At 41.8% G+C, this 26,729-nt stretch overlaps 1 protein-coding gene across 2 annotated transcripts; it reads left to right on the forward strand.

Moving 5' to 3' along the window:
• Positions 1-119: 119 nt before the first annotated feature.
• On the forward strand, positions 120-26,289 carry LOC111517131 (uncharacterized). 2 transcript variants are annotated; one of them, XM_074186819.1, is made up of 19 exons: positions 120-746; positions 947-1,120; positions 1,843-1,980; positions 2,033-7,124; positions 7,197-12,547; positions 12,914-13,057; positions 13,597-13,717; positions 13,785-14,186; positions 14,611-14,945; positions 15,021-15,272; positions 15,397-16,978; positions 17,043-23,687; positions 23,746-24,413; positions 24,475-24,663; positions 24,858-25,047; positions 25,170-25,371; positions 25,635-25,785; positions 25,892-26,071; positions 26,129-26,289. In XM_074186819.1, exons 1-19 carry the CDS (start codon positions 567-569, stop codon positions 26,198-26,200), a joined length of 22,068 nt encoding a protein of 7,355 aa, XP_074042920.1. In that variant the 5' UTR covers positions 120-566; the 3' UTR covers positions 26,201-26,289. The 2 variants fall into 2 exon arrangements, with proteins under 2 accessions (XP_074042920.1, XP_074042919.1); XM_074186818.1 differs by having other exon boundaries at positions 2,033-12,547.
• The last annotated feature ends 440 nt before the right edge of the window (positions 26,290-26,729 follow it).

Consider the following 26,729-nt stretch of genomic DNA (forward strand, 5'->3'; position numbering starts at 1 on the left):
CTTGAGAAATTTTTCGTTTTGAACTGTACATAAAGAAAGAGAAGAAGAAACTTAATCGATATCGAGTTTTGTGGGAATTAAATTAGTAGCAATGCTTCGTCCGTGCTAGTCTTGGAGGATTCTGACGTACTTAGAGCTTCAACAACAGAAATACATCTAGTTTGCGCCTGACACGTTCGAAAGTTTCGGACAATATGGAGCGATCTTTATCACGCCACTTAGAATAAGCGAGTTATAACTAAAAAGTTATGACTTTTTTAACGAGGCTGAAGTATAGACAATGCTATTGTATAGCGAAACACATGTTGCGAATGAAGGTTCATTATTATTATCATTCCCCCATTTATTTCTAACGAAGTCGTGAATGTTCCACCAAGCTGATAGTGAATCCTCAAACACTCTGTGTTTTTCAAAATCGAATCACCTGTCATCTGTCAGTTCGTCAAGCCCTCCATTCGTGACAAAGTCAAGCAAATCTCCCGATGTAGGATTCAATCCAAAAATATCATTATCCATCTCCATTACGGCTAAAAGCGCAGCGATAAGAATAGTTGAATGCACTCAGCATGTCGTACGTGAACAAAAAAACCAGGGTGTTCAGACAACTACCTGAAGACGCAGAAGTTATCCACGTGAGATCGGAAGGCCGCATGAAGGATTATCCTTCAGCTACTGACGCCAGAGCTTGGAGTGATAATGTCGAGGAAAGACGCCAGCATATTTTGGAATACCAGGCGAAAAACAAGGTATTCGAATATCATGTTTTTCTCCAAATAAATAACTTCTCCACAAGAGCAGTCAGAAGTGCTAGATGTGCTCCTGCAGCAACTAATCGACGCGCGTCGAAAAGAGTATTGCATTTCTGGTGATCTACCGGATAAAGAACTCCAGTGCTTCCATTTCTTTTTATGAAAGTTTTCACAGATTTTTTTTCGCTTGATTTCAGGGCCCATGTTTGGAGAAGATCATCCCTCTCGACGTGCTCATCAACGCCATAGTTGCCAACAAAAACATGCAGATCCGGAAGCTGGAGAAACGGATAGCGTACTTGGAAAGATTGTTGGATATTTATTCACAGCTCGATTTGACGGAGGATCAGAAGAAGCAATTCGATGAATTGGTAAAAGAAAACGGATTGGATGAGTATTATGAGAGCTCTGATTCTGAATAGGTTATCTTGTTCCAAATCGAATGTATTACGAGTGCAATAAAGTGTTTTCGTTCCAAAGTACGAGGTGATTCATGTGTGTGGCGCTCTGCCTTAAATGTCCCTCCCTGGCGCAGTTATAGCATTCATGAAATATTTCCTAAAGAGTTCCTACAGACCTACCATGAGTCGACATGTTTCTTCGTCTTCCTTTTCGTTGAAGGCCCTCACTAGAACTTTTCGTTGTTGTCGCGAAGCAGCTTCAAATTCTAGGGCATGAATGTTGGTCATTCAATTTTTTATGACGTGACATCCTCAGCGACTGCTGCAGCTCCGTGTCACGAACCCTGTCGCCGAAACTATGGTGGTGCTTCTGGGTAGGCGAGTTTCTGCAAACTCTTAGGTGCTCACTGCCATATCTGACCTTCAGAATCCTTCTGCTTATTAACTGGAATATTTTGCAGGATTTTGGAGGCCTTTCCTCCTAGTATCAGTATAGAAGCTATTGCTTTGAAGGTAGAGAAGTTGTTTCCGATTTGCATTTTCCACAGCAAAGCAAAGCACAGGAAAGCGTAGGAAAGAAAGTTTATGTCTATCGTTTTATTTGAAATCACTGCCTTATTGTGTGTTGGTTTTCAACTTCGATTGGAAAATTATGTAATTTATGGTTTCTTTTGCATGTAACTGTGTTTCAGAAAAATCAATTGGAAAAAGCTCAAGCCGAATTGGATTTTTTGAGGAGCGACAAAGACGAATTAGAAACCATCTACGAGAGAAGAAAAAGAAAGGGCGAAGAACATCCTACAAGTAAACCCAAGAAAATTGGAAAGAAAGTAAGGGAGTTGACTGTTGTATTTCTTTTGATTTGCAATTTGATTCAATTAGGATTCCAGGAAGCCGTCGAAGCAGAAGGAAGAGGAGGAACCCGAAGAAAAACGCATTCAGCGAAAGAAAAAAATCAGAACTCCTGCCAAAGAAATACCACCATCTTCAGGTGAAGAAGAGGTTCCAGCAGCGAAAAGATACAGGGGAAAAAGATCTTCGTCAGAGCCTAAAACGAAACCCGCCACTACTGACGAGAAGAAAGTGGGCGACGAAAAGAAAAAGGTTGAAGTGCTTCCACAGCCCGTCAAAAAGAAACCGGTTAGTGGCGAGAAGAAGAAACCTGCAATTGTTTCAGAATCCAAAGAAAAAGAAGAAAAAGGACCGCCCGCTAAAAAAGCCCCTTCGCCAAAAAAAATGATACCACCGAAAGAAGTAGCTGGGCCTTCCAAAGCTATTGACACATCCTCAGAAGTAGCAGAACCAAAAGCAGAATCGTCTATTCCAAAGAAAAAAGCTAAAGCCGTTGGAGGACCAACTCCAAAGAAAATAACGCCTCCTCCAAAAGAAAAACCACCTGTTGAGAAGTCCAAAGGAGTTGAGGCCAGTAAAAAACCTTCAACAGCGCCAGAAGACACCGTGGAGAAAAAACTTTCACAGGCGACGACAGAAAGCAGTCCAATTGAAGATAAAGAATCAAAACCAGAATCGTCTATTCCGAAGAAAAAAGCTAAAGCCGTTGGAGGACCAACTCCAAAGAAAATGACGCCACCTCTAAAAGAAAAACCACCTGTTGAGAAGTCCAAAGAAGTTGAGGCCAGTAAAAAACCTTCAACAGCGCCAGAAGACACCGTGGAGAAAAAACTTCCACAGGCGACGACAGAAAGCAGTCCAATTGAAGATAAAGAATCAAAACCAGAATCGACTATTCCGAAGAAAAAAACTAAAGCCGTTGGAGGACCGACCCCAAAAAAAATAACGCCACCTCCAAAAGAAAAACCACCTGTTGAGAAATCCAAAGAAGTTGAGGACCGTAAACAACCTTCAACAACGCCAAAAGACACCGTGGAGGAAAAACTTCCACAGGCGACGACAGAAACCAGTCCAATTGAAGACAAACGAGACTTGAAATCTCCACGGAAAAGACCAGCCGAGAAGGAACCGATAAAGAAGTCTGACGATGGCAAAGGAAGGCCTTCTTCAGCAGAAACTCCGAGAAAGGAAAGGAAAATACAACCCCGAGTAAAGAAATCTGACGAGAAAGTACAAGTTGAAGAGAAACCATCTGAAGAACCAACTGTTGAAACTGTTAAACCTCGAGTGAAGAGAGAACCAACTGAGAAACGATTAGCGAAAACTGGAAAACCTCTGGTGAAAAAAGAACCAACCAGAGATAAATTTGACAAAACGCCTAAACCGGAACCAATCAAAGAAGCAAAACCAGATTCTCGAGTCGAGCCCGAACAGAAAAGACAAGGCGATGAAACTGGCAAACCAGAAGAAAAGCAACAAATAATCGAAGAGGAACCCAAGAAAGTAGCCAAACCTCAAATGAAACGCGAACCGACCAAAATGAAAGTTGATAAAACTCCTAAGGACGTAAAACCTTTAGTGAAAAAGGACCAGACTTCAGAGAAAGATGTGAGAACTGGAAAACTTGATGATGTTCCCTCTGAACCAACAAAGGAAAAGGTAGCAGAAAGACGGGAACCTCAAGTTGAAACAGTAAAACCTCAAGAAGTGAGAAAACAGAAAGCCAAACCTATCACAAAATCTCCACTTACTGAAAGTGAAACACCACTAGAAATAAAAGAAGAGAAACTAAAGCCAGAAGAAAAGCCTCAAACGGAAAAAGAACCGACTGGGGAGGAAATTCCAAAGCCTCTAATGAAAAGAAAGGAGGTGCTCAAACCAGTTGAAGAAGATGGTGAAGACACAAAAAGAAGAAAAGTGGCAGAGAAAAAAAAACCTGATGAGAAACGAGAGGCTGATGTGAAAAAAGAACCGATTGTAAAAAGAATTTCCAAAAGTGCAGAACCTTCAGAAGAAAAACCTATCGAAAGAAAGGCACCAAAAGCAGATAAGCCCCAAGTGAAAAGAGAACCGACAAAAGAAGTAGCGGAACTTGAAAAGAAAGAACCCGATAAGAGCAAACTTGTTGGGGAGGACAAAGGTAGAAGAAAGAAAAGGAAACCTGAAGATGAATGGTTAATTGAGGAAATTAAACCTGATACTAAGACACCTGAAGAGTTGGACACAAAAAAGGATAAAGAACCGAAGGAAAAAGTCGAAAAGGAGCCTGTGAAAAAATCTGAAAAACCCATGGAAGAAAGTAAAAAGGAGAAACAACCAGTGAAACCCAAGAAAACAATACTCAAAACTGTTCCTGATAAAAAACCAGTCGAGAGTGATATAGAGGCTCCTGCACAAAAAAGAATAAGAGAAAAATCTCCAAAGATGAAGAAAATATCTTTTCAAGATGACAGGGAAAGTGAAACGGGGCATGGAAAGTCAACTCCTGAGAAGCCTAAAAAATTAGAGGAGGCGAAGAAAGAAGAGCTCTTAAAAAAAGACCATGGTGAGAAACCTAGAAAAGATGAAGAAAGCTTAGGAGAAACTGAACCACCTGAGAGATTAGTTGAAGCAAAACCTTCGAAACTCGAGGATACAAAAAAGCCGATTGAAAAGCAAATGCCGCCTCGAACTCCAAAAGAAGTTGAGAAGAAGTATGAACCTACAATAGTTACGGAAGATTCGACTAAAAAACCAGAAGAGTCGACGAAGCCACCCGAGGATGAAGCTCTTCGAAGAATGATGACTCCAAAAGGGGTTACCACAGATGTTCCGAAGGATGAAAAGCGTCCGAAAACTAAAAAAATCATTGGAGATGGAAAACCCGTAGACACTAAAGCGAAAGAACCCGTTAAAGAAGATGCTTTTCCTGAAAAAGCTGAAAAAAAAGAGGTTCTTCCAAAAATTACAGACAAAACACCTGTGAAACTCAAAGAAGACGTTCCTGAAAAAATCAAGGAGAAGCAACCGAAATCTGAAATAATTGAAGACAAAAAATTGCCAAAATCTAAATCTGCAGAAAAACCCCCTACCAAGAAAGATATTCCTAAGGAAGCTTTAAAAGAGGATACCCCCAAAACAGTTCCAGAAGAAGTTCCTGTGAAGCAAGAAGATGTCTATGGGGAAAGGAAAAAACCAGAGTCCGAAGCACTTCGAAAAACGATAACTCCCAAAGAAGTTGTGAAAGAAGATATGCCTACAAAACCTGTAGATGAGAAGCTTCCAAAACCCAAAGAAGTTACTGACAAAAAAGAGTGGCCAGATGCTAAATCTGCAAAAAAATCACCCGTCAAAAAAATGGCAGAGAAACCTGAAGAAGAGTGGGTGATTGAGGAAGTGAAACCAACTGAAGAAGTGGATGCAAAGAAAAAGAAAGAACCTAAGAAAAAGGTTGAGAAGGAGCCAGTGAAAAAAGAAGATTTGACAGATATTAAACCTATAGAAAAACCACCTGTTATAAAAGAAATTCATCCCAAGGAAACTATTAAAAAAGATGTTCCTGAAAAAGTATCTGGGGTAGAGCCTGTTAAATCTGAGACAGGTTTTGAAGAAGAAGCTCTTCGAAGGATGATTACTCCTAAAGAAGTTGTGAGAGAAAGAGTTCCTGAAAAAACTGTGGGGGAAGAACCTCCGAAACCCAAAGAAGTTTCTAGAAAAAAAGAATTGGCAAAAATACCACCAGTTGAAAAAGATATTGCCAAAGAACCTATTGCAAAAAAAGTTCCAGAAAAAGCAGCCGAAATAGAATATGCGAAACCTGTAGAAGTTTCTGGAGAGAGGAAAAAGTCAGAAGTTGAAACACTTCAAAAAATGATTACTCCCAAAGAGAAAGTTCCTAAAAAACCTAAAGAGGAGGAACCCCCAAAACACAAAGAAGTTTCTAGAAAACAAGAGCCGGCAGGTGTCAAATCTGAAGAAAAACTACCTGTTAAAAAAGATATCCCCAAAAAAGAAGCAGTAAAACCCGTAGAAGTTTCCGAAGAAAGAAAAACATCAGAAGCTGAAGCTCTCCGAAGGATAATTACTCCTAAAGAAGTTGTGAGAGAGGAAGTTCCTCCCATTACTTCCAAAGATGTTAAAGAAGAAGCTCCTAAGAAAACTTTAGAGGAGAAACACCCAAAACCCGAAGAAATGTTTGTAAAAGAAGAGGTGACAGATATCAAACCTGAACAGAAATTGCCAGTTAAAAAAGATATCATTCCCAAGGAACCTGTAAAGAAAGAAGGTATCAAAAAAGTAACCAAGGTAGAGCCTCATAAACCTGAGGCAGTTCCTGAAGAACGAAAACAGTCAGAGGCTGAAGCTCTTCGAAGAATGACTACTCCCAAAGAAGTTCTGAAGGAAGAAGTTCCCAAAAAAATTGTGGAGAAGGATATTTCCAAAGAAACAGTCAAGATGGATATTCCCAAAAAAGTGACGGAGGAAGTGCCTCTGAAACCCCAAGAACTTCCTGAGGAGGAACAAAAAGTGTCTGAGGCTGAAGCTCTTGAAAAACTGATGGCCCCCAAAGAAAAAATCATTGAGAAAGCTGTCCCCGAAAAAGCTGCAAAGAAAGATATACCGACAAAAGTACCAGTGAAACCTAAACAAGTTATTGAAGAGATCACTACATCAGCAGAAGCTGAAGCTCTTCAAAGGATGATCAGTCCCAAAAAAACTCCAGAAGAAATTCCCAAGAAAGCTATACCTGAAGAAGTTACTGAGGAACAAAAGCTGAAAGAAAAAGTTCCTGCTGCAAAAGATATAATTCCTGAGGACGTTGCAAAAAAAGATATTTTCAAAAAAGTTGAAAAAGCAGTTCCTCCGAAACCTGAAGAAGTTCCTGAGAAGATCAAAAAGTTATCAGAGGCCGAAGCTCTTGAAAGACTGATGACTCCAACAGTAAAAAAAGAAAAACCCGTTGAAGATGATATTGAACCCAAAGAAGTTGAAAAGGAAGTAATTCCTCAAAAAGGTGAGAAGGAAGTGCTTGTTAAACCTGAAGAAGTTTCTGATGAAATAAAAAAGTTGTCAGAAGTTGAAGCTCCTCAAAGACTGATGTTTCCTAAACGAGTTGCCGAATCTCTTCCTGAAGAAGAGAAGCCTAAGGAAGAAGAGAAACCTAAGGAGGAAGAGAAACCTAAGGAAGAAGAGAAACCTAAGGCAGAAGAGAAACCTAAGGAAGAAGAGAAACCTAAGGAAGAAGAACCTAAGAAAAAGGAAGATATACCTAGGGAAAAGAAACCTGAAAAAGAGGTTGAATTGATAGAAACTGAAGCAGAACCAAAAACGCCCATTGAAAAAATCAGTCCCGAAAAAGCTATAAAAAAAGACGAACTTACAGAGGAGAAACTGCCTAAGAAAGTAAAAGAGCCAGAAGAGACTAAAGAGTCAGTAGAGGTCGAGGCACTTCGACGAATGATGGCCCCGAAGAAAGTTGAGAAAAAAGAAATTCGTGAACAAGTAGAACCGGCCAAAGGTGAAGAGGAAGGTGAAAAACTTGATGAAATAGTGAAAGCAAAATCAAAAGACTCAGTTCAGTTAATACCCGAAAAAGCTCCCCGCGAAAAAGAAATTATTGTATTTAAAAAAGAGGAACCACCTACTGAAAGACCAAAGAGAGAAATTCCAGAACCTCTGGAACCTGAAAAAGGTGAAGAGTCAGAAGAAACGCTTGCACTCAAAAGGTTGATACGAAAAAAGTCACCGAAGGAAAAACCACAACTTGTAGAAGTCAAAAAAGAAAAACCAGAAGAAAAAGTACCTTCGGTTGAAGTGAAGATGGTAGAAGAGAAAAAACCAACCGAGGAGATTGAAACTGTACCTGCAAAAAAAATTCTAAAATTTGAGCCGAAAGCATCAGAAGTTGAAACAATGGAAGAATATTCAACTCCAATTGGCGAACCCGCTATGTCTCATGATGAACTGGATGTAATACCTCTGGAAATGGAAGCCCCAAAACTTGAAGAAGTTGAAGAAATATACCTTCCCGTTGAAGCTAAGGCTGATCAAGAACTAATTGCTGCAAAAGCGGAGCCTGAAAGGGAAAAAGAAGAACCTTCTGAAACTGCAAAGGAAAAACCTGAGAGACTGGAAAGCCTTCTAGGAGAACTGGAAGAATCAGACGAGGACCAGAAACAATTGTTGAAAGAAAAACAGCCTGAACCACCGAAACTAGAGCATAGATGCGCAGCTATGATACGTCAAGCCCAAGAGCTGAGCGCCGCTCTAGCTGCTAGAAGTGGAGGAATAGTAGTTATGCCAGATACAAGATCAAAAGACCGTGATTTGATTCCTCGTGGATATCTTCCAGGTGAAGTTCTGCCGAAATTTTTACCCCCTCAGAAGTTACAAGTTCCTGAATGGACTAAAGTTAGTGAGAAAGAGGGCATGACATCATGTGGAGCAGCATGTTCACACCCTGAATCGTTGGGGAAAGTAGTGAGTGGAAAACCTGTTGAGACAGAGGCGCCCACGAGAGAGGAACCTGTTACGAAAGAAGTGCCCAAGGAAGAAGACGAAGTCTTTTCGAGAAAGCTGTTCAAAGAAGGCCAGCCTGTTGGAAGAGAAGCACCCGTAGAAGGAGAACCTACTGAAAGAGAAGTTTCCAAAGAAGAAAAACCCGTTGGGACACAAGAGAGTCCTGGTGGAGTTCCGTCGGAATTTAAAGAAGTGCCCAAGGAAGAAGACGAAGTCGTTTCGAGAAAGCTGTTCAGAGAAGGCCAGCCTGTTGGAAGAGAAGCACCCGTAGAAGGAGAACCTACTGGAAGAGAAGTTTCCAAAGAAGAAAAACCCGTTGGGACACAAGAGAGTCCGGGTGAAGTTCCGCCGGAATTTCTACCTCCTCAGGAATTACCTTTTCCTGATTGGACTAAAGTTAGTGAGAAAGAGAAAAGATGTAGAGCAGCATGTTCACACCCTGAAACTTCAAGGAAAGTAGTGAGTGAAACACCCGCTGGGAGAGAGGTGCTCACGAAAGGGGAATCTTTTGTGAAAAAAGAGCCCAAAGAAAAAGACGCTTTGAGAGAACTTTTCAAAGAACAACAGCCTATTGGAAAAGAAGGGCTTAAGGAAGAAGAACCTATTGGAAGAGATGTTTTCAAGGAAGAAAAACCCACTGGAGTACATGAGCTCAAGGAAGGAGAACCTTTCGAAAGTGAAATGGTTAAGGAAGAAAAACCTATTGAGGAAGAAGTGCTATCGGAACAAGAAGCGGCCTTGAGGAGATTACTGACTCCAAGGTTCAGTAAGGTAGAAGCCAAGGAAGAAGCCAAACCCACTGAAGAAGAAGCCGTTTCGAGAGAACTGTTCAAAGAAGGAGAGCCTGTTGAAAGGGGAGCGCCCAAGGATGGAGAACCTATTGGAATTGAAACGGTTAAGGAAGAAAAACCAATTGGGGAAAAAGTGCTATCGGAACAAGAAGCGGCCTTGAGGAGATTGCTGACTCCAAGGTTCAGTAAGGTAGAAGCCAAGGAAGAAGCCAAACCCACTGAAGAAGAAGCCGTTTCGAGAGAACTGTTCAAAGAAGGAGAGCCTGTTGAAAGGGGAGCGCCCAAGGATGGAGAACCTATTGGGATTGAAACGGTTAAGGAAGAAAAACCAATTGGGGAAGAAGTGCTATCGAAAGAAGAAGCGGCCTTGAGGAGATTACTGACTCCGAGGTTTACTAAGGTAGAAGCCAAGGAAGCAGCCAAACCCACCGAAGAAGAAGAAGAAGCCGTTTCCAGAGAAGAAAAACAAGAGCTCAAGGAAGGAGAACTTGTTGAAAGTGAAATGGTTAAGGAAGAAACACCTATTGAGGAAGAAGAAGCGGCCAAAGCTACTGGTGAAATTCTCAAGAAAGCCAAAGAAAGCGACGAGGACACTTCCTCAAGAGTAGCACCTCTCAAAAAGTTCGTTCCTAAACTGATACTCACTTGGGAGGAAGCCGACTCTGACCCAACAGGTTTTCCCAGCGATGCGCCGGCTCATAGAGTCTCTAGTGAAGCCCACATTGGGGGCCGTTTGTCGAGAGTACTATCTGGCGATACTTCAGGATTAGGAACTCCTAAGGTTCCTTTGGCAGGGGTTAGTATGCCTACACCTAAAACGTTATCAGGTGAAATATTGCAACGACGGTTATCTGAGAAATCTGTGGACAAAAAACCGAGCGATACCAAAAAACCAAAACGAAGTTATGCAAGTGATTCTGAACAGATTTTGATGAAAATTGTACCCGAAGATAAAGTAGCAGCCAGTAGAAAGGTATGCAGGGCACCCTGCGCAAGAATTTCCGATAGCGTTGAACCTTCTGAACAAAAACCTATTCAAGACAAATCTTCCGAGAGAAAAAAAGACGTAACAGTAGAAAAAGTGTCTGCTTTAGAGGAAACAGTTGTCCCAGACATTGATACCGAAACACTAGGTGATAAAGTTGAAGAGCTAGAAAAAGATGCTGCTGCTACCTCTTCAACTTCGGAAGCGTTAGAAAGTTCACGTGAGGGAAAAACTCGAGATAAATCAGGAGGTATCTCATTTGAGATTTTGGCACAACCTCTTTCAGAAGAAGCAGATGCAATGCAGGAAGAAATTGACGACCAGAAGGAAGAATCTATCATCAAAGACTTGCTAGAGAATATTTTAGTAGACGCCATTTCATCGAAGGTGCCGCCCGTGGAAGTAGATTTCGCCCAACAAAATGAAGATGACCAAGAAGGGGGACATATTGTTGCTGACTTACTAGAAAGTATTTTGGAAGACGCTGTTTCATCAAAATCATCTTCAGAAGAAATTAAACTTGCTCAGCCACAAATAGACGGCCAAGAGAAAAGGAATATTATTGACCCACTCAGCAAGTCATTATCAGGAGAAGTAAGAGTTCTCAAGGAAGAAATCCCCGATGAAGACGAATGGTCAATTTTTGCTGAATTAACAGAATTCATCTTGGAAGAGGCAACTTCTCCAGAATCATTGTTGGGAGAAATAATTACACCAGAAGAAGCCGATGACAAAAAAGAAGTTGACTCCATCGTTAGCGACACGCTGGATGATATTTTAGAAAGGGTTATGTCAGAAGCAACAAGTTATGAGATTGAAGAAGTATTGGCAATTGATAATGACGACGCACCAGCAATTCCATTGGAGCTGGGTGTTCCAGAGAAAAAATCCGATGTTGACATCATTGAAGGTATAGATACATCTCAAACAGACGTTTTCGAAGATGCCCGAGTAGATAGTTCTGAGCTCGAAGATTCATTGAAAACAGATCTGGTTGAAGATGACGCAGATGTGTCGGAATTGCGTTTGCCCCTAGATAGAGTTGGAGAACGTGTACCCCGAGAAATATATCTAGAAGCAAGGAAAAGTGTCAACGAAGTCATCGGTGAGGCAGTTAGATCTGTAGCTCGTCAGTCGATGGAGAGAGGACAAATGGTGGAATCTCTCGAGGAAGTAGATTATGGTTTCTCAACATTCTCATCATCAACTCCAGTTCCTGTTGAGTCCGAGATGATGGTGATCACCGATGATACACTTGGTATAAATCCTTCAGATTCAGTGATTGCCGAAGCTGAAATAACTTCGATAATCAATGAAATTATTGAAAGAGTCCCAGAGTCTCCGGATCACTCGTATGTGTTATCTGAAGCAACCGTTTCAGAAACAGAATGGTTCCTTGCTGCTCCACCAACTTCAGAAGTATTCCAGAGAGGTATTCAGGCCGTAGTTCCCCAAGAAAGTGCAGGAACAGGTCCTTCCTCCCGAATAATGTCATCAGTGTCATCTCAAGTCTCAGAAGGTATAGTACCACGTTCGGTCTTGATGGTGCCCCTCGATATGGTACCTGCTTCAGGTGCCGCTATTCCAGTAGTTACAACTGCAGCTCCCATAATCACAGTAGCGTCAATTCCTCCAGCAACATCTCCTCTTCCCGTTGCTGCGCAAGCTCCTGCTTTCAAAGTTCTTCCTGCCGCAACCGCAGCTTCTGGTTTTCTGCCGTCACTTTTCGGCAGACGAGCCCCAGTATGTGAAGCCAGATGTGCACAGAAGGATAACGAGTCCCAAACCCCAAGAAATATCATACAGGATAAAGATACGGCAACTGATGAAGATGGAGCCGGTGAAGATAAAGGAACCGAAGCTGAGGCAATGAGAATATGTCCTCAGACCGGTCTGATCTGTGAATGTTGGAAAGATACACTCGACAGAGGGCAAACAAGACGAGAAACCAATGTTTGCAAAGGCCCTTGCCGAAGAATACCTAAGGAATCGAAAGAGAAGTCTGATTTGAACGAAGAAAAAAAGCCTGGGAGGGTCTGTAAGGCCCCCTGTTCCAGAAGGAGTGGGGAAAATACAGGAGACGAAAGTGTTTACGAGAAAGCTGCTGGGTACAGGCGAGAAAAATCCATTATCGAGCTACGTTTTGAGAGAGATCAGGAGGTGTTAGAGAAGCGCATCACGTCTGTAACAGCAAAAGACTCTGAAGAGGACTTGCCAGCATTGATTATTCATAAAGATGCTGAGATCATAGCGTTGAAGAATGCTTTAGCAGTAAGTAATTTTTTTAAAGTAAATTGTTCCGAATTGTATCTTTAACTTTCAATTAAAGTACCATTTGATACGTCCCGTCCCTTTTCAACATTTTTCTCGTATGTATCAAGTACTGGTGGTACAATATAAAAACTCTCCATCGATAAAGTCGTTCTGAATAATCTGTGTTCATTCTAAGCATTGCTACATACAATTATATCGCCCTGTAGACTCAGACAAGTGACACTAACTGTCAAAATCGTACCCCATCACAATCATATATCATGTAAACACATACACGTCAAGATGACTAGCGTTTTCAACCCCGGAATTGTAAGTAGTTCCTCGGTGTTGGTAGTTCATTCGATGTATTTGTTTCGATTACAGGCCAAAGAATCCTTCTGCGCAGAACAACGGAAAATTGCCGCTGCTGCTTTGGAGCAGTTGGAGAACATCAAGAACATTGCGGAAGAGCGGGACGACCTCAGAAAGAAGTTGGAAAGCTCCCAAAATGAACTGGAACAACTCAAAGTAAGAAAAGAGACAAAAGAAACAATTTTTAAAGATTTTTTTGTTTGCCCGAAAAATTCAAAAGATCTTAGTGGAGAAAGAACTATGTACGCTACAATTTTTATGTTATTCAGATTGTGCAAAAACCAAAAAAGGTCGATATCATAAGGAAATTTCTTTACTGTAGTCATAGACTATTATATTCCTTCTTGGAACATTCTCAAATCTCTGCAGTTCCCATTATTATTGTTCTGAACACATAGTTTGATTTACTTTGAGCTTTCCAGAGGAAAAATCCTCTCCATATGAGTAAAGAAAGAATTGACTGGAAATTCTTTCTTATCGAACTGATAATGGATAAGGTAGACCCACTGTATCTAATTTCAAAAGTAGTTAGTGGTAAAACAAAAATTGATGGTCTTTCAACTACGCATCACATGACCACTACTACCACTTGAAGTTCAGGGGTTGAACAAGGTTAAAAACATGCTTAAAAATGTGTCTACCCAATATAATTATTTATTTGGCGTGAAAACTCATCTCTTCGTATCCCTCTCTAGAGAAATATCGCACTGGGAAAGCCATTTGGCATAGAGGAGGACAGATCAATCCACGTTCCTTTCATAGAAGGGAGCTCAGTAGCATGCGAAGAAGAAATAGCCACCTTGGAGAAGGAAATAGGTAAATTTGTTCATGAAATTTTGTTGTAAGTCAGTAGCGTAGAAAATTTTCACCGTTTCTTCGTCAGGCGACATGCGATCTGGCAAATTGACCCCAGACCTCGAAGCCAAGGTCATCCGCAAAGAAGTCGAAGTCCTGAAGAAATACTGCTCGAAACTGTCTGTGATACAAAAGGAGAACCACCAACTTAAAGCGCAAATATCTCAATACGAAAGCAAGCTGAGTCGCCTAGGCGTCGGAGAGAAGAACGAAATGGAAATCGAAGATCTCAAGAAGAAGTTGAGTACTTTGGAAGCCACAGTTAGGGAAAGAGACAACTTGAAAGTCAGATGCCGCCAGCTCGAGAAGGATCTGTACGCCTACAATGATCTTCCTGAGGATGTTGAGGTGTTCAAGCAGAGGTCGCTGCTTCTGGAAGAGGTCCTGCAGGATAGAGATCGCTTAAGTAAACGTGTCGAGCAACTTAGAGGTATTTATGAATAGGGTATTCTTATATAAGTGAACATTGTTAGTTGATGATGATTTATATTTGCTTTCAGTCAATTTTATTCCAAATTTCTCCCGTTAATCCTTCGAATCATCCCGAGAAACAATAAATTTGACTATAAACATCGGAACTTTCGGAACTCGGAACATCTGAGTCGTATTTTTTTCTAAAAAAAACACACTGGAACTTTTGGAAAGTTCCTTCTTGCAAATTGGATTCAAATCCTCTAATTCTATATTCGAGTCACCTTCAAGACTACTAAATCTGCCGAAATTTATATTAACCATGTTTCAAATGAAATTTTCATAATATTCAACCAGCTTATGGTTGGCACCGCTGCCCAATTGTGAGGTTATGTACTTTAAGGACTACTTCAGAATCGTGGCTAATTGACAACTTTCCGTAGGCATTGACGAAGAAGTTTACAACCTGCGGAAAAAATCAGCACGGGTTGAAGAACTGCAGGAGGCTCTAGACGCCTACAAGAAAGAGAAGGCCCGAATGGAGGAAGAACTGGATCATTTGCGGTGCAGATGTTCCATGGCCGAAATCGATGCGTTCAACGAGAAGACTGAAAGTGACACGCTGCGTTCGAAAATCGCTTGTCTAGAACACGACGTGGAAAGCCTGAAGTGTCTATGCAAAGACAAGGAGAGGACGAAACAGGAGAGAGACCATCTGAAGAGGAGCCTCGACGAACTAGTCCGCATGGAGAAGGACTTCGATCACATGAGGTCCCAGGTGAGATTCGGACAGTACAGTGTTACGACTGCTTATAAAACAGCGTGAAAATTATTCGTTTTTGTACCGTTACAGATGAAGTGCCTGGAAGTTTTGAAAGCCGAGAGGGACATGTTCAAGGCAAAGTACGAGAACCTGCTTGGATTGGAATGTGAATGCGACATACTACGCGCGCAAGTTCAGAAGGCTAAAACTATAGAAAAAGAAAGGGATGCTCTCGAAAATCAAGTGGAAGATTTGGAACAGTGCATAGCGGACCAAGAGAATGAGATCAGAAGATTGGTATGTCACATTGACGTGCTAGCCAAAGGAAGAGATGAGCAACAGGTAGGTTTTGAAACTATGATAGTGAGTGAGTGTGTGTTACAGATTCAATACCTAAGTGTCTCTCCACTTATAGGTTTTGCTAACTTTTTATTTTCGATCTGAATTTGAACTGTGTCGCTTTTAGGAGAAACTGAAGGACGTCTTGTCTTCAATGAGATCGGAACTCGAGAAAAAGGATAACCTAATCCAATCATCTGAAGAAAAACTAGCTTCTTTGCAAGCCGACTTGCGACACACCATTCACGGGCTCAGTACAGAAACGGCGCAGCTCAAAAGTAGAAACGAACAACTGGAGAAACGTTTCAACGATCTCCAGAAGGACAACAACAACCTGAAAATAGAATGCAAGTGCCTGCAAGATGACTACGCTTACTTGGAGAAGGACAAAGAGCGCTTGGAGTTGGCTCTGATTGATTTGAAGCAAGAAAACGATTACTTGGATAAACAGATCTTGGATCTAACTTCTGACAATGAATATTTGATGAAAATGCTTCAAGAAAAAGAAAACTCGATAAGAACCTTACAGGATGTTCTCAAAGACCATGAGCCCATTCTGAGCGATTTTGAGAAGGCGCAGGTAATGCTGAATCAGGTGCCACAAGATAAAGTCGCCATTCAAAATGAACTGGAAGCGGCAAAGGAAGAAAATAAGAAACTCCAAGAAACGCTTTCCAACATGGGAACTGCCGCAGGAGACGAACATCTTCACGAGTTGTTAAAACAGTCCAAATGCGCTGTGCAAAGAATCGCAATGGAGTTGAGCAAGCAGTACGAAGAATGGGACTGCATCAAAAACAAGCTGAAGGAAATAGAGGAGGACGATCAGAAGGATAAAGATGTGAAAGAATCGAGACCGCTACAAGATCCAGCTGGTGATACTCAACATTTCGAAGAGTGGGATTGCAAAGCAAAGACAGAAAGAGGCACAAATAAAAGAAGCTGCGTCTGTTTAACCATTGGAACAGGCACCAGAGAGCAAAAACCAAAATCACCTCCTAAACGGACTTGTAACTGCATGCAGTTCGGAGCTGAAACAATAGAATCCAGTTTGTGGGATTGCAAGAAGAAACGGGAACAGAGTTCTGGTGACCCAAAGACTTGGGACTGCAAAAGGGACAAGGGAGTTCCTACAAGTACTTGTACGTGTGTCAGTAAAGGAATAGCTACAACAGATCCAAAATTGTGGGATTGCAAACAGAATAGAGATAGGAGTCCCTCAGATCGGAGGCCTGTTGGGACTAGCACACGAGACTCGAGCATGTGGGACTGCAAGCGAGAGAAGGCAGTCGCTACTATTACTTGTACCTGTGCTAGTAGAGGGGTTGCGACTACGGATTCTACAGAGGGGGGTTACGAAATGACCAGGCCGCAAGAAGGTTCGGAAAAAGTCGATAAAGGCACCGAGAAAAAACCTTATGATGAAGTTAGCGATGAACTGCGAGCATTGGTCATGAGCTTGCCCGGTATTAGACCGTGCACATGCACATGTGCAGATAAAGTACGAAAGAAAGAGGATAGAGGGGTTGATAACATTCCCTGCAGCTGCATAGATACTGGTGTTTCTACAGATCATGAGGATGAAGACGAGATAGTTGTGAGAAAAAGCGCAAAAGCCAGTGAAACTGTCCCTTGCCAATGTACTTGTGTCGGTACTCTCACAGAAGAACCACAACAATTGGGTGAGAAGGAACGAGGGAAAGATAAAGGTGAGTATTTTTCCCCCTTAACTACATTGATCAAGTAAGTTTAATATCGCAGCGCTAATTTTAGAGACAAGATACGAACCTGACTGGAGGAAATGGGATTGCAGACCGTCTATAAAAGAGGAACCAGAGGAAGAACAAGAGGAGGAAATGCACACAGCCCGATCGACTGATAGTAAGTGCAAACACCTGGAAGAGAGAATTGAGGCGCTGGAACAAGAACTCGCTCAGGCTAATGATACCATCTTGAAGCTGAAGGATCGGTTATCAGATACTGAAAAGTTGGGAGCCGAAAACATGGCATTGCGGAGGCATTCCTCCGAAGTGCAAGAGGTAGCCAAAGACCAGATAGAGGATCTCGTTGAACGTTTGAAGAAAGCGAAGGAAGCACTGTCTATCTTAGAGGATGACAATTCTAAACTGAAAGGTCAGCTAACAGACATGCAACTAGAGAAGAACAGACTTTCGAAACTGATTGAAGAGTTGCAAGCTGGTAGGGGTGAGGATACTGAGAAGATGAGGAAAGAGTTGGAAAACTGTGTTGCGGAAAAAGCTGCTCTTCAAAAACGACTGGAGGTTTTAGAAAATCAGTTATCGAAAGATGTTTCGGAAGACGATAAACTGAGAGATCTGCTTGCCCTCAACAAAGATCTTCAAAATAGAATACTGGAGCTGGAAAAACAATCAGCTGAACTCAATCGGTCTAAGGAGGAACTCATGGAACTTAAGACGAAATTGCAGCAAGAGCAGAACCAACATCGTCAGGCTGAAGATCAACTTGCTGATTTTCAGAAACAACTAGAGGATTTACAAAACCAACTGCAGGAAAAAAAAGTTTCCGGAGATGATGAACTTGGAAATTTGGTGGCTGCCAACAGAGACCTCCAAAATAAAATACTTGAGCTGGAAAAGCAACTTTCAGAAATGATGGAGCTGAAGAAGAAATTACAGCAAGAACAGAACCTTCGTCAGAACGCCGAAGATCAAGTTGCTGCTCTCAATAAGCGACTGGAGGTTTTAGAAAGCCAACTGTCCAAAGATGTGCCGGAAGATGATAAACTAAGAGATTTGCTAGCTGTCAACAAAGATCTTCAAAATAAAATACTCGAGCTGGAGAAACAACTTTCAGAATTGTTGGAACTGAGAGATTTGCCAGCCATCAACAAAGACCTTCAGAATAAAATATTAAATCTGGAAAAACAACTATCAGAAATGATGGAGCTGAGGGAGAAATTACAACAGGAGACAAACCTCCGCCATAATGCTGAAGATCAACTTCTAAACCTACAAAATCGAATACTGGATTTAGAAAATCAGCTTTCTCAATTTGAGGAAGTGAATAGGAGGTTGCAACAGGAGGACATCAAAAACCAACAGCTGGAGGAGCAGTTGTCGAAGCTACTATCAGCTGATCAAGTAGACGTAAAAAATATGTACCAAGAACAATTGAAAAAACTCGAAGCTGAAAATGCAGATCTCAGAAACCAATTGGAAGCAAGCAAGAACCTTCAGCGCAATGCCGAAGATAGAATCAAGGAGTTAGAGGGTATAATTTCGGAACTAGCCAAGGCAGGAGATACCTCCGAAGTGGATCGTCTAAGGAAAGAATTGGACAAAGAAAGAACTGATATGAAAGACCGTTTGGCCCAAATCAACAATCTTCAGAAGCAGCTTCAAAACCAAGAGGATTTAAAATCGCAGATTGAGAAACTGAACCAGGAAAAGGAAGGGTTTGAGAAAATGCTAACTAGTAACGTAGTCACCACTTCTCGAAGAAGTTCCAAGCTAGAAAACGAGCTGGACCTGGTTAACAAGAAAAACAAAGAGCTCCAGGACGAACTTTATAGACTGAAGCAGCTCGAGGCTGAGAACAAAGATCTGTCAGCCAGACTCACGTCGTGTAAAAATGAAGGCGAACAAGTGAAAAAGGATTTGGACAATGCCAGGAGCGAGATAGAGAAGCTCAAGAAAGCTCTGCCAGATGCAGATCTTCTGGATAAGTTGAAGACAGAAAATCATGATTTGTTGAAGAAAGTTGAGCTACAGGCTAGAGAGATATCCGAGTTGTTGGAGAAGCTGAAGAAACCATCGCCGATCGTCCAAATAACTGCGTCGCAACTAGAGAGAGAAAAGAAAGAGAAAGAGGGCCTGCAGTCAATTATCGAAGATTTGGAGAACCAGCTGAAGAAAATACCACTCGCTGAAAAGTTACCGACTCTCGCACCATCTGAAGAGTTGCAAAACGTTATTAAAGACTTGACGAAACGACTCGAAGATGCTCAACAACGGGCTGAGGCTGCCGAAACAGCTCTGAAGAACATGAAAGCTAGCGATCCTACGGCCATGTTGAAGGCAGAAATCGCGAGGCTGAAAGAAAATATAGATGAGTTGGAGAAGGAAAACGGCGATCTCAAGCAGTTGGTCACTCAAGGAAAGAGCGATACAGACAAGTTGAAGAAGGATCTTGATAATGCTTTGAACGAGGCTAAAAAGGTAGTGGATGAAAACGCCCAGCTGAAAAAAAAGATTTCTGGTTTACAAAAGGAGAACGACGACTTGAAGGCGACTGTGGATAAGCTTAAGGCAGGCCTGTCGGGCGACGAATTGCTGAAAGATGAAGTTTCCAAATTGAAGGCTGATGTCACAAGGCTCGAAAAAGAAAGAGCGGAACTCAAAAACGATCTCGCTCAGAAAGATAATGAGATAAAGAACGCCTACGAAAAAATATCCAAATTGCAAGATGAGATTGGCGAGTTGAAGCAGGAAATGACAAAACTGAAAAGCGACAACGACAAGCTGAAGAAAGATCTTGAAACTTTGACCAGTAACTCTAGAAAAGACCTTGAAAGAATGGCACAGATGGAGAGAGATAACTCCAAATATCAAAAGGATATGCAAAATCTGGAAAACGAGTTGGCCAGGACGAAAAAAGATCTGGATTCGGCTTTGAACGCTGCCAAAAAAGCGTCTTCCGAAGTGGGCGACTTGCAGGCCGAGCTGGCAGCACTGAAACAGAAAACATCAAAGTTGGAAGAGGAAAATAATGGATTGAAGACCAAATTAGATGCTGCAGAGCGCAATTTAGGTGGCAGCTCCGATAAATCGAAGAAACTCGAAGAAGAGTTGGAAAAACTCAAGAAAGCTAAAGACAATGCTGAATCTCAACTGTCGAAGCTGCAGAAAGACCAAGACGCAGCGAATACAGAGGCGAAGAAAGCAGCGGCAGAGCTCTCACGGCAGCAAAACGACAACGCCAATTTAAAGGAACGACTCGCGAAGTTGGAAGCGGAAAATGCGAATCTCAAGAAAGATCTGAGCGCTGCTCTAGATGAAGCCAAGAAAGCATCGGATCTGCGGGAAGAGACTGCGAAACTGAAGCAGAAACTGGTTAATTTGGAAAATGACAATTCGAAACTCAAGAAAGACATTGAAAAAGCGGAGGGCGAAGCTAAAAAGGCCGCCGGGACCGATAAATCAAAAACAGATGATAATAAACTTGCAGAGAGGGTGGCCAAGCTGGAGGAAGAGAACGCCAGATTGGGCAAAGAGCTGAACACTGCTTTGGATAAACTCAGCAAAGCCAACGCGACGATTTCGCAAATGCAAGATGAACAGAACAAAACGAAGCAAAAATTGGCGCAATCAGAGTCCGAAAACGAAAAGCTGAAGAAGGATGTGAACAAGGCGCTAGACGACGCTAGGAATGCAGCATCAGAAATGTCGAAAGGGCGAGACAACGAATCCGCGTTGAAACAGCGAATAGCTCAGTTGGAAACAGACAACGCCAAATTGAAAAAAGACTTGGACACCTCCTCAGCTAACAGCAAGGCTAACTTATCCAATTTCCTGGCTCTGAAGGATGAAAACAACAAACTGCAGCAGAGAATCGAGCAGCTTGAACAGGAAAATGGAAGGTTGAAAAAAGATTTGGAAGCTGCTTCGGGGGATAAGAAACTCGTCGATGATTCGGAGAAATGGAAACAAAAAGTTGGGCAGCTGGAGGATGCGAACAGTAAGCTGAAAAAAGATCTTGCTGACGCCTCAGAGGAGCACATAAAGTGCCCAAAAACGATAGCCCAGCTTCAGAATGAGATCGACAACTTGAAGAAAAAAATCTCTGATCTGGAAAGAGACGTTTCTAGCTGGAAAACAAAGTACGAGGGCGCGGCAGGGGATGCGAAAAAGAGTGACTCCGAAATAGAAAAGTTGAGAGACAGCGAAGCCAAGCTCAAGCAACTCAACGCGCAACTGCAATCCGAAAACAACAAGTTGAACAAAGACGTATTAGCTTTGAATGCCGAGCTGAAAACGATTACCGATAATTTGACTCAAACCAAAGACGAGGTGAATAAATTGAAACAAAAGCTCGCTCAGCTCGAATCAGAAAACGCGAAGCTGAAGAAAGACTTGGACAGTTCCATGGATGACTTGAAGAAAGCCCAAACCTCCTTATCCCAACTGAAAGACGACGAAGCGAAGCTGAAACAACGCGTAGCCTCGCTGGAATCGGAGAACGCTAAATTGAAAAAAGAGCTCGATAATGCTACGGCCGAGGCGAAAAAAAGCCTTGTTGGAGCCGATCTGGCTAGGAGCGAGGACGCCAAGCTGAGAGAAAAGCTAGCTCAGTTGGAAGACGAGAACAAGAAGCTGAAATCAAACTTGCAGGACGCCCTGGCCGAGGCGAAAAGGAGCAACGCCGACTTGACGAAAATGAGAGACGAAGATTTGAAATTGAAGCAGCAGCTGGCTAAACTGGAAATGGAGAACTCGAAGCTCAAAAAGGACTTGGACAAGGCTTTGAGCGATGCCATGTCTACAAGCAACGCATCGACTCAGTTGAAAGATGAGAACAACAAACTGAAACAGCGTATTTCTCAACTCGAAGGGGAAATAGCGGGACTGAAGCAGGAGTTGAATACCGTGCTAGAGAACGCTAAAACGGGTGCTTCTGGTTTGAATAAATTGCAGGCTGATGACGCCAAGTTGAAGCAGAGAATGTCGCAACTGGAGAAAGAAAACGCAAAACTCAGGAGTGATATTGAAGCTGCATCAAAGGAGGCTAGAGAAGGAACTGACGCGGTGAACAAGCTGAGGGGTGAGAACTCCAAACAGAAGCAAACGATTTCGCAGCTTGAGTCCGAAATCGCAAAGTTGAAACAGGATCTAGAGTCTGCTGTGAACGATTCTAAGAAAGGATTTTCGGCACAATCCAACCTCCAAGAAGAGAATGCCAAGCTCAAGCAAAAAGTCGCGCAACTAGAAAAGGATAACGTTACACTGAAAAAAAATCTAGACAGCGCTGTGGCTGATGCCAAAGCCGCCGCGAACAATAGCATGCAGCTATCTGACGAAAACGCCAAGTTGAACCAGAAAATCAAGCAGTTAGAAAGCGAACTTGACAAACTGAAGAAGGATTTGAGCAAAGCGCTAGAGGAACAGAAGAAAACTGCCGCAGAGCTGAACCAAGCTAGAGACAACGAGACATCGATGAAGCAGTTGTTGGCTCAGCTACAGACTAACAACGCTCAGCTGAAGCAGGAGATTGACTCGGCCCATGGAGATGTTAGGAGCGGCAAGAGCGACCTCAACAAGTTGAGAGAAGAGAATGCTAATGTCAAGCAAAAACTGGCGCAGGTCGAGAACGAGAACACAAAGTTGAAAAAGGAACTCGATAATGCTCTGAATGATGCGAAGAGTAAAACGACGGAAGTGCAGCGACTGAAGGATGAGAACGCGAAGCTCAAGCAAAAAATTGCAGACCTGGAGAATAACAACACCAAGATGAGGAAAGATCTAGATTCTGCTCTCAACGATGCTAAGAGCAAAGCTACGGATATTCAACGGCTTCAGGACGAAAACGCGAAATTGAAACAGAAAATCGCGGAATTAGAAACCAATAGTTCTAAAACAAAAAAAGATCTTGATGCTGCCATTTCGGATGCCAAAAACGCCGCGGGCGTCGCTTCAAATTTGAGAGATGAGATTGCAAAACTGAAGCAAGGAATTGCGCAGAGAGACAACCAAATCAATGACCTCAAAAAGGATTTGGATAAGGCCCTCGCTGAGACTGGTGATAAAAACTCAAAAATTGGTCAACTTACTGACGAAATTGCAAAGCTCAAAGGAAAGGTGTTTGAGTTGGAGGATCAAGCAACAAAACTCGCTGATAAACTAGTTAAGATGAAGCAGGAAGCTGCTCAAAAAGACGAACAGCTGGGAAAAATGAAGAAAAATCTGGAACAGGCCCTTTCGGATAACAAAGCTAAAGACGCAGTTATCGAGCAGCTACAAGACGAAAACGACAAGCTGAAAGCGAGGATAAAACAACTGGAGCAGAAATCCGATCTAGCTGATGAAGTGTCCAAGCTTAAGCTGGAGCTCGCCAACAAAGAAAATCAGGTTAAGGATCTAATGAAAAAATTAGATAAAGCTAACTCGGCCGCCAAAGAGAAGGATACTAAAATCGCTCAGCTTCGGGATGAAAACGAAAAATTGAAAGAGAAAATCAAGGAGTTACAAGACCAGTTAGGGAAATTAAATGATAGCTTGAAGGAGGCCAATGAGAAAAATAACAAAGCCGCTGCCAACGCCAAAGAATTGGAGGAGCAACTGAAAAAAGTGAATGATAGTTTGAAAGAGAATAAAGAGAGGGCGGACCAGGCTACTGGGGAGCCGCGAAAAGCAACGACAGGAGACTTGGATACAATCATAGGTCAGACATCTACGGAGCGTATTGTGAATAAGTTTACTCAATTAAATTCCTCTTTCAGATTACGAAAAGAAGATTAAGCAACTTCAAGATGAACTGGCCAAACAGAAGCAAGAATGCACCGATACAATAGCATCGATGAAACAGCAATTCGACAGAGAAATGAAGAATCTCTTGAAGCAGAACGAAGAGAGTATAGCAAAGCTGCAGCAAGCTCACGAAGATTTCGTTAGAAATCTCAACGAGCCGCACGACGAAGACATGATGAGCTTGCAAGACGCTCTGCGCAAAGCTAAATTGGACCTTGAGGCTGTGAAGGTGGAGAGAGACAGATTGAAGAAGATTCTAGAGGAACAGAAAAGGAAAAGTCTCGATATTAAGGACAAGGTGGAGGCAGTGGAGAGCATAATAATGAAGGAGCGGAAGAAGAGCAAGGAAGAGAGACGCAAGAGCGAGATCCTCGAAGCCAAAGCTAGTGAAGACGGGCAGAAAATCGCGGATTTGTTGAGGGCACTCGAGGAAGAGAAAAAGAAGAACGAACAATTGGCGAAGGACAATTCCAAGCTACAGAAGGAGAAAGATAATCTGGAACGGAGTTTGCTCGACATGAAGCAAGGTTTCGAAGACGAGAAACGAAAGAGTGAGACGCTCGCGAGAGATATAGAGAGCCTCAGAAAAGAAGTTATCGATTTGCCTGTGCCGACAGAGGAAAAAGATAAGGGAGACTCGGTTGGTCGCACGTTGGATGAGGGTTCATTAGGAAACTGATTGTTATATGATTTTGTTGTAGGTGCAACCGAAAGAGAAAGCTGTGGAAACACTGAAGATGGAAACGTTCAAAACGGTTTCTTTACCTGACGTGATTGCCATAACTACGCCTCTTTCTGAAAAAGAATTGAAATTTTTTGGAAGAAAGACTTGTACTTGTGTCCCTAATATGTTTGATGTCGTGGATAAATTATCAAGAAATGGTTTGGAGGTATAAAATTCGAAATGATAGTAATAAAAATGAATTCAATAAATTTCAACAAACATACTACAGAAGTGACATTCTATATGGATGTTGCTCATTCCCTCTTATTTTTAATTGACAATGAAAAGGCGCTACTAAAAATGAGCAATTATTGTCGTTTATTGTTCATAAGTCGAGATTTTTTGAGGTTATACTTTCAGGCGCTCAACATCGAAGAGCTTCAACTGTTACATAATAAAATAATCGACGCTACTGCTGACGTTCTTGCCAAATTAGGACAAAACAGCGGAGTGCTGAAACCCAATGAAAATGATAGGTTGGCTTTGATGAGAAGGATCGCGGCTTTGGAAGGAGATCTTATGAAGAAACAGAAGCATGCTCAACAGAAAGGTGAGACGAGTCTATGATAACCTGAAGAATTGTCTGCTTCGTATTTTTCCTCACTATTTCGATAACTGTCAGTTATATTGTGTAACAGTCAGTAGTGTCATAACTTTACATTATATCCCCAGTTATCGCCATGCAAGTGGCCGTTAAATTAGAGAAAGAACGGCTCAGCGAATTACGCAGAAGTCTAGAGGCAGAAAAACAGAAGAACAGCGATCTAATGAATCAAATTGGCTCACAGTCCAAAGTTGTTTCTACTATCCAAGAGGAAAGAGATATCATCCAGCGTCAAAAGTCTTACCACGAACAAAAGTTAGAACAATACATGTACGTGTAAAGAAAAGCTTATTGTGGCATAATCTCTTGATCGCGTCGAAGCTATTTTTCGGATTTGTTGGAACACTGCCTCGCTTTTGACGATGTCTACCGCAGGTGACAAATCCGTAAAGTAGCTTCAACGCAGGCTAGTTTCGGTCCTGAAAGCTTGTATTCTTTCATTCTTGACCGTAACAGTACCTCTGTGAGGAACCCGTTCAACTCCCTTACACTTTCAACGTTTCATTCTGTTCAAACATAGTCTGTCCTTTCAGAGTGGCCGTTGAAGAAGAGCGCGCAAAAAATCGAAATTTGGAAGAAGAACTAGAGAAAGAGAGAACTAATACGCAGCATCTGAAGAATTTGCTTGACGCTGAGAGAGACAGAGCACGACAAAATAAAAGGAAGGACACAGAGAGTTTGGAGGTATGTGATATCAAACTTTAAGTACACAACGAACATTTTTGTGGCAGTGGTACATTTCAATTTTTCTTCATAATTTCGTGTAGTAGAATCATCTTTTTACTTTCAGTCGATGCGAATAAAATTGGAAAAGACTCTCAACAACGAAATGATGCTGCGAATGAAGCTGCAGGAAAAAGCGTTACGAAGATCGCCTTCTCCGGGTTTGACTCCCGTGAAAGATAACAACCGGAATCTTTCTTCAAGTTCGAGGACCAAAACCACTCCTTTCTTCACTGATTTATCACGAGTAAGTTTTTTGGGCGATCTTTTGAGGTCAACAGTTTTCTGTTATTGTCTTTTCTAGGATCCTAGCAAATCGAAAACTAATGCCAAACGAACTGGTTCGACCAATAGGCTTGATAGAGACAACAAATAACATTGTACGCTCCTTGTATTGTCTTTTGTATTGAAAATACGACATCTGTTTTGTTTCAAATAAACAACGATCACCTTTATATTATTCAATTTGCCAATCATATATTTGTACTGATATTCTCCAACAGTATTTAAAAAAAACTTGAAGGTGTAATTGGAACCTCTGTGGTGTATAACGAATCTAACAAAAATAGTTTTCCCAAACACCAAAACTGTAAAACGCTTGTGAATTTACTTAGTTTTTGTGATCTGTGGTTTGGTTTCAGGTGTTTGTTTCATCAACAATCATCTAGTAAATATGTTTACAATAAATGTAACCTGTTTTAACATTCACAGTATAGAGTGTACATTCCACAACTCACAGTTATAACTGTGAATCGTGGAAAAATAATATAGATTATTGTGGTCCTTCTACGCTTTCGTATATATCAACTCGTTTCTGCATATATTGAACAAATAATGTCTAGAAACATGAAACTTTACTTTAATGGGGTAACACTTCTTAGGAGTTACCTCCACTAGGGCTAGTT

The sequence above is a fragment of the Leptinotarsa decemlineata genome, unplaced genomic scaffold (assembly GCF_025532065.1).
Source record: "Leptinotarsa decemlineata unplaced genomic scaffold, Ldec_3_MD MMD2_P_RNA_scaffold_5, whole genome shotgun sequence".
Classification (NCBI taxonomy): Eukaryota; Metazoa; Arthropoda; class Insecta; order Coleoptera; family Chrysomelidae; genus Leptinotarsa; species Leptinotarsa decemlineata.

Coding starts and splice junctions, on each gene's coding strand:
- LOC111517131 (XM_074186818.1), top strand. CDS start 567: ATGTCGTACGTGAACAAAAAAACCAGGGTGTTCAGACAACTACCTGAA. Junction 13,058..13,596: donor ATGAACTGGAACAACTCAAA/GTAAGAAAAGAG, acceptor ATCCCTCTCTAG/AGAAATATCGCACTGGGAAA. Junction 25,048..25,169: donor GAAGCATGCTCAACAGAAAG/GTGAGACGAGTC, acceptor TTATATCCCCAG/TTATCGCCATGCAAGTGGCC.